The following is a 7,816-nucleotide window of genomic DNA, read 5'->3' as shown; positions in this document are numbered from 1 at the left end:
TTGGCGAGTATACAGGTTTGATATGTAATAGAATAATAGATTAAGAAGTGCTGCGAATTTCCATATGCATAAACGTAATACACGACATATATACTCACAAAACTGATACTACCAGCTAAGTCCTCGATGCTCGACTCTTCGATGGCATAACTAGACCCCGTCGGGCGCAATAGTACTATACTAGTCGTGGTGGGACGTCACGAGTATAAGTCCTAGCATACATGTAACTAGCATCACGTATATCTATGCAAACAGTTATTCGCAAGTGATAAATTGACAATTTGAATCATTCGTTTGATAGGTTCGATTTATAAGGAACGTATGTTACACCCAAAATTCGATAAAAAGGGGTCAAGTATACTCACAGTGCGTATTTGGTTGGATTGACGGGATGATGCCTGAGAATGCCCTGATTTCAGACAGATTACATGAGTATTGGATTACGCGTTAAATGGTATCGGAATACGCGAAATTGGACGAAGTTAGATCGAAAGTTGGCCCATTCGGATAGGCTGTTCGATCGGATAGGCTGTTCGATCGGATGGTCAGCTCGATCGAGTGGGCTGCTCGATCGGCCAGCCCGTCCGATCGGCTAGCCTGGCCGATCGGCTGGACTGCTCGGTCGGCTGGGCTGCTCGATCGGCCAGCCCGTCGATCGGCTCGCCTAGCCGATCGGCTGGACCGCTCGGTCGGCTGGGCCGCTCGATCGGCTGGGCCGTTCGATCGGCCAGTCTGTCCAGCTGTTTTTCGACAATCTTCGCGTGTTTTTTCGGTGGTTTTGGTCGAGACGTTTTGTGACGTGTTGAACAACTGAAATCCCATCAATTCCGACCTGTTTTAACGGCCGGGAATCACCCCGTTCCATCAAAACTGGCCGTTCTTGGTGGTTTTTCCTTGTTTAACCCAAAATTGGTCGTCTTATCGTTAAGAATCAGATCTTTGACCAACACGACACTAAGAATGAGTAGAAGGTCGGTATAAGCTCTGGTTCTATCGTTTTAAGTATAGATCTGATGTGAAAACCTTGATTATCCTTATGGAGTTCCTTAGATCTGAGTTGTACTTGGTGGAATGAGGCCAACACTTGAAGTTCATAAGAACTTCATGATGACATCACTCTAGAACATCTCAAATCCGTAACTTCTTGGTTAGAAATCATGGATTTAGACGAGATTTATGTAAAATCGTATGGAAACTATTCGGATCTGAGTTGTTCTTCATGGGATGACATCACTCTTGAAGAATTCCATGGTGACATCACCCTAGAACACTCCAAATCCGTTGATTTCACGGTTAAAAGTCGAAAATCAAAAGGTAGAAAGATGGAAGAATGCATATAGATCAAGGAAGTACAAGATTCGAGTTGAAAACTTACAAGAATCGCGAGAAATCGAGAGATTGAGGGGCTGGAACGTCTTGGTCGAGTAGCAGCAGCAACAACAAGTGTTTGGGGTGAAAAGAGGGGTATTTATAGGCAAGGGAGGAGGGAAAAGGAGGGGAAGTGGGCTGGATCGGTTGGCCCGCTCGATCGGCCGGCCCAACCGATCGGGCAGCCCAGCCGATCAGCTGGTCCGTTCGATTGGGTGGCCCAGCCAGTTGGCTGTCCTGTCCGATCGGCCGGCCCAGCCGATCGGCTGGCCCGTTCGATCGGCCGGCCCAGCCGATCAGCTGGGCTGTCCGATCGACTGGCCCAGCCGTTTGGCTGGCCCGTCCGTACGGAAGCTTTTAGTCCTCGTTTTTGGTGCGTTTTCGACTGTTTGGGCCATATTTTCATATATTTATATTATTATTAAATTATTTATCATAATTACTCACAAAAAGGGTCGCATATACGCATCTATATATCCAATATTCGGTGTGATGATCGAGTTACGCGTGTCTTCGAGTGCGTTCTTCGATGTGATATGCCACAATGATTATCGGGGCACTACTTGCTCGTGTTGCCGTCATCGTCACGATGGCTGGAGACATGGTACTCACCCGATAGTCTTTGTTAGCGTTGCTTGTTTACGTTTTGACACCTCACGGTTATCGAGGAGGGTAGATTAAGCCCTCACTCAACATCACCGTGAGTGTTATAATTTATGAAAATAGGTTTGTAATAGCGATAGAATATGCGTAATTATTCGATTATACTTCGATGTAGCGATGTACCTGATATTGTTACATTATGATCTGAATCTCTGGTGCTAGGCGTAACGAGTGTATCGAGTAGTAACAACGCACGAAGGTGCGGGTTGTTACAGATACCACGCTCACTAACCATATGTCCAAGGAATTGGACTTCTCGAAGCCAGAATTCACACTTCGAAAATTTGGCGTAAAGCTTCTCCTGTTGAAGTAGTGAAAGAATACATCGAAGATGCTTCTCATGATCAGCTTGGTTCTTTGAGTAGATGAGGATGTCGTCAATGAAGACGATAACAAATTTGTCCAAGTATGGTTTACAGACACAGTTCATGAGATCCATGAATGCCGCTAGTGCATTAGTGAGCCCGAAAGGCATCACTAGGAACTCGTAGTGACCATAACGGGTCCTAAATGTAGTCTTGTGTACGTCTTCATCTCTAACCTTTAGTTGGTGATAACCTGACCTCAAGTCAATCTTAGAGAAGTAACTTGCCCCTTGAAGTTGATCGAACAGATCGTCTATCCTGGGCAATGGATACCTATTCTTGATAGTGACTTTGTTAAGCTCACGGTAATCGATGCACAAACGCATCGATCCATCCTTCTTCTTGACAAATAAGATTGGTGCTCCCCAAGGAGACGAACTAGGTCTAATGAAACCTTTGGCTAGCAATTCATCCAATTGTGTCCTCAACTCTTTCATCTCCGTTGGTGCCAATCTGTAAGGTGCTCTAGCAACAGGTACTGCTCCAGGAATAATGTCAATCCTGAACTCCACTTGCCTATCTGGGGGTAATCCAGGTAGTTCTTCAGGGAATACTTCAGGGTATTCAGAAATGATAGGGATATCCTCGATCTTGGGTTTCGGCTCATCAATAGTCACTTGTGCCATGTAGATGACACAACCCTTCTTTAGACACTTAGAGGCCTTGAGCATAGTCACTTGCTCAGGCAGTCCATACTGGGTATCTCCCTGAATGGTAAGTGATTCACCAGACGGAGTCTTGATTACCACTTGCTTCTTATTGCAGACAATCTGGGCCTGGTTATGAGATAACCAGTCCATACCCAGAACTATTTCGAAACCGGCTAACTTCAAAGGAAGTAGGGACAACGGAAAAGAGTGGTCCTTAATGGATATGAAACATCCCTCTAATATGGTTGAGGCGGTTTCTAAGGTGCCATCTGCTAATTCCACCTCATACTTCACACTTAAGGTTTTACCAGGTAAATTCAACAATATACAAAACTTATTATCTACGAAAGATTTATCAGCTCCTGAATCAAACAGCACTCTCGCATAAACATCATTTATAAGGAAGGTACCTGTGATCACATTGTCGTCCTGCACAGCTTCCTTTGCATCCATCCTGAAGACCCTAGCATTGGTCTTCTTTCCTTCATCAGCTTTCTTTGCATATTTTGGGCAGTTTGTCTTAATGTGCCCTTTTTCGTTGCAACTGTAGCACGTTGCGTCCTTCAGTTTCTTGCAGTCTAGGGTCTTATGTTCCGAAGATTTGCAAATCCCACAAGGCCTCGGCTGAGATTGGGATTTTGAGTCAAGTCTGCACCTTCCAAAGTGGTATTTCTGACAAGTCTTACACTTGGGCTTATCTCCAGATTGATGCCCATCCTTCTTAGAACCAGACCCCTTCTTGTGGTCATTGTTTCCCCGGTGCTTCTTGTCTGACCTTCGTGAATTGTCATCATCACGCTTCCTTTTCTCGGCATCTGTGTTCCTTAGCGATCTCTGCCTGACCGCGTCCAGTGTGAGGGACAAAGATATATCAGCTACAGATCTGAAAGTAGCTGGCCGAGAGGCTTTTACACTTGCCTTGATCTCCGGGGCTAAGCCCCCAATGAAACGAGCTATTCTTTTGGGTTCCGGGGTCACCAGATACATGATTACATGATTTCTATTTCCAGCAACTCTAAAATATGACAAAGAATAACATTGTGAGACTAAATATGGAATCTGGTACAAAAAAAAAAGGAAGAGCAGAACATAGAACAATAAAGATTAGTTTCCATACTATTAAAAACCCGTTTCTCTTCATTTCATTCCAAACCCTCACCGAGTCTCGCTCACCCCCTAAATGACAAGTACTCCCACATTCCGACAATGAATCACGCGGTTTCACTTGATCTTGATCATCTTCGATGTTTAGATCAAATGCGAAACCTCTCGACTTTACACAATTCATCTTCGATTGCGATAAAGTTGTGTCATCAACACATGATGGACCATCATCTTTAGCATTGATATCAATTGCTGAAGCTATGTTATGCTTTATTTTCCCTGCTTGAACACAAATTTAAATTTAAATTCAAATCAAAACATAATCAAATTTTTACATAAACAAACAACATAAAGTTGCATTAAATCGAAAACCTACAAAAAATAAATCCCAAATTTGAAAATTTAAAACTAAAAAAACTCATCAAATTAAAGCATATCTAAACAATTCACCTTCTGAACGAAAAACAAATTCAAGATCTCTAATTTTTGCTCTTTTTGCTCCAAATTCTTCAAACTCATCACTTTCTTCAGCAAATCTTTTCTTAAAATCATGAACCACGCCAATCAAATTCATACCAAAATGGATCCAAAAATCCAATCAACAAAAAATTCATAACAAGTAAACAAAGCAAAACCTTCGATACAGACCCGTCTGCAACACGTGCTTGCCGGTCTTGGAGGTAGAAACTTCTACAACCTAATAACATTATAACAAAAGCATCACACATAAGTCAATTTACAATCAATCAAATTCATAAAAAAACAAAACAAAGTTTTGAAATTGGAAATTTAGTAAGCATGTTCATGAAACATGATGTGAATTCAACTATAGCTAACAGATAAGATATAATATAGTACTACACTTACAGTAAAATCAACAAAAGTAAAAGATAAAATTTGAGCAACGATTCCAAAATTTTAAAATATAAACCAAAGCTTGCTTACTTCTGAAAAAATAAGATTTAATGGAGTTTCTTCAACAACGAATACATGTTTCTAGCATATCAACTAAAGGAATAAGAACCAGTAGTATTCAAATAGCTTGAAATGATAGTCAAACTATACAGTACAAACAAAGCTTGTTAACTCGGGATAAGATTTTACCAAACACATGTTACAACATCATCATAGAAATAGCCATTGATAAACAGATCTAGAGTAAATCTTATGCAACAGTTTACTATCTGATTCTAAATAACTAATGATTCAACACCGGAAAGATAAAGAACATTCAGTTACCATCTTGTGATTACCGTCGAGTATAAAGGCTTCAAAGCCGATGATTGATGATTCATAGATGATATTCAGAGAGAGAGAGAGAGAGAGAGGAGTATTGCGTCTTGCAGATCGATTGAAGGTTGTCGGACAGGATTAAGAGAGATGAAGATGCAGAGGAATTTTGATCTAGGGTTTTTGGCGATTAGGGTTTTCGGTTTGAAGAGGAACCATGATGAATGAGAGAATGAGAAATAACGTATAATTTGAATGAGAGAGAGAATATGAATGAAACTTACAAAAGAAGCTTCTCCAATCCTTCAAATCTAGCTATGCCACATGTACTGCCACATATGCAGCTGAGTTGGCTTAAACCAATGACTGACATGTGTCCCCCAATGGTTTTGTTTATTATATATATAGATTTTAGGCTTCATTTTCTGTACATATTGCAAACACACACTAAAAGATAATCCAGTTCCATATTATTATTTTAACTATGTTTTTTTAATCGGGATCACGCTGGCATCAGAAGAGTTTGGCTAATGACGTTCTCCGGGAAACCATACCACCCACTACCAGTGACAGAGGCTTGCGCCGCCACAAGAGAGAATCTCTCTGACGTAACGCACGATGGACTAAAACCCGGGGTGGCTCAGGCTTGAACTCTTGACCTAGGGTCTGGAAGAACTAGCCTTCATTGCCTTTTCCACCAAAAGTGGCACTAGTGGGATTGAACTTGGTCTCCAAAGAGAACCCAAGTCTTTCCGACTACTAGACCACAAGTGATGGATTATATATATATACACTTGAAACGTAAATAAACTAAACTAGGTGATGCCCCGCCCGCGTTGCGGGGCGATTGCCGAATAATCCTCAACCAATTAAAAGACAGTACTATAGTTTTGCAAGAAATAAAAAGTAAAAAGAGTGTTAGGCAGCTCTTTGACACGATTTTTAGTTGATGGCAAAATCATATTTTTATTTTTACTTGGGGGAAAAATCAAAATTTTGTTCCCGAGGGTAAAATCCTAATTTTTAGATAGGGGAAAACCATATTTTTATTTTGCACTGGGGGCAAAAACGTAATTTTGAATTGAGGGTGATATCGTAATTTTGAACCGAGGGGAAATTCGTAAATTTTAGCTGGGGGCAAAAGCATAAATTTATTTTGAACTGTGGGCAAATACGTAATTTTAAAATGTGGGCAAAACCGTAATTTTAAAGTAGGTATAAAATAATAAACTGGTGTAAAATCGTAAATTTTGAGCCGGGGGAAAAACAAAATTTTATTTTGAACTTGGGCGTGAACGTAATTTTGGTTGAGGGTAAAAGCGTAATTTTTTTACCGAGAGTGAAATCATATTTTTTAGCTCGGGGCAAAAGGGTAAACGTATTTTGAAGTTGATGCAAAACCGTGTTTTTTAACTGGGGGCAAAAACGTAATTTTAAAGTGGATATAAAATAATAAACTGGTTGGTCTAATGGGTATTGCTCGCCGCCCATTTGAACCAATGGCACATATTCAAGGGCAAAAACATAATTTTAAAGTGTGTATAAAATAATAAACTGGTTGGTCCAATGGGGGAGGGGCGGAGGGGCGGCCGCCCATTTGAACCAATGGCAAGGTGATACTATTCCCTACCATGTTGTTTAATTGCTTCTACTGTTTCTTCACTTCAATTAGACTATGGGGTATGGGGCGGGGCTTGGGGCATGGGTTGGGTACAAAGGCCCAAGTCACCATCCTGGGTGGGCTTGGGTTTCGGCGTGGTACCTTAGGCGGGGGTTTCAGCCCGGGCGTTGGGCGGGCCTAGCGGTGTTCCGTGGCCGGCTCTCATTGGCTGGGTTGGCTAGGCTATAGGTGGCTAGAATTTAAATTTAAAAAACAACCGTTTGGCTAAGCCAAACCCAAGCGGGCTAGCCACGCCCCGCCCCGCCATACCGACCCAACATGCAACTGACCAGCGGTGCCCCTCAAAGTACACGTGCCAACCCATGACCGAACTCCCGCCCCACCATAGTACACAGTCTTATTAGAATAATAGGATAATACTATTTTTTATTTGTTACTGTTCAAAATGGTACTGTTCAAAGCGTTGGAAAATTAATATATAGGAAGCGTTGGAAAATTAATATATAGGGTAATTACGAAGCATTTATTGTTTCAAACAATTCCATAATTCTAATTACTTTTTTTATGTGATTGTATTGTAAATTTGGTGCTTAGCATCTTGCTAGTTGAATAATAATATTTTGTTGGCCGTTAAAAAAAAAAAAAACTTTTTTTATGTGATTAGCACTACTACTAATACTATAATTGGTAATTTGGTATCATCTCATTATCATAAATAAAGTTAGGTAGTGGTGATTTAGTGAAGGAAATCTTTTATACGTTAAAAACAATGTTTTAAAAACCGGTTTTTAAGTCATATCGGGTTGGGCTTTAAA

At 41.0% G+C, this 7,816-nt stretch overlaps 1 protein-coding gene across 1 annotated transcript; it reads right to left on the bottom strand.

Annotated features, from left to right (window-relative positions):
- Positions 1–4,061: 4,061 nt before the first annotated feature.
- On the bottom strand, positions 4,062–5,601 carry LOC110892595. Its single transcript, XM_035981221.1, has 3 exons — positions 5,404–5,601; positions 4,601–4,847; positions 4,062–4,429 (listed from the first exon to the last, which is right to left on the bottom strand). The coding sequence occupies exons 2-3, from the start codon at positions 4,722–4,724 to the stop codon at positions 4,062–4,064; spliced, it is 492 nt and encodes a 163-aa protein (XP_035837114.1). The 5' UTR covers positions 4,725–4,847; positions 5,404–5,601.
- Between the last annotated feature and the right edge of the window lie 2,215 nt (positions 5,602–7,816).

This window comes from Helianthus annuus, chromosome 12 (assembly GCF_002127325.2).
Source record: "Helianthus annuus cultivar XRQ/B chromosome 12, HanXRQr2.0-SUNRISE, whole genome shotgun sequence".
In the NCBI taxonomy this organism is placed as follows: Eukaryota; Viridiplantae; Streptophyta; class Magnoliopsida; order Asterales; family Asteraceae; genus Helianthus; species Helianthus annuus.
Note: the sequence above shows the minus strand (reverse complement) of the source record. Positions and strands in the feature narration are given on the sequence as shown.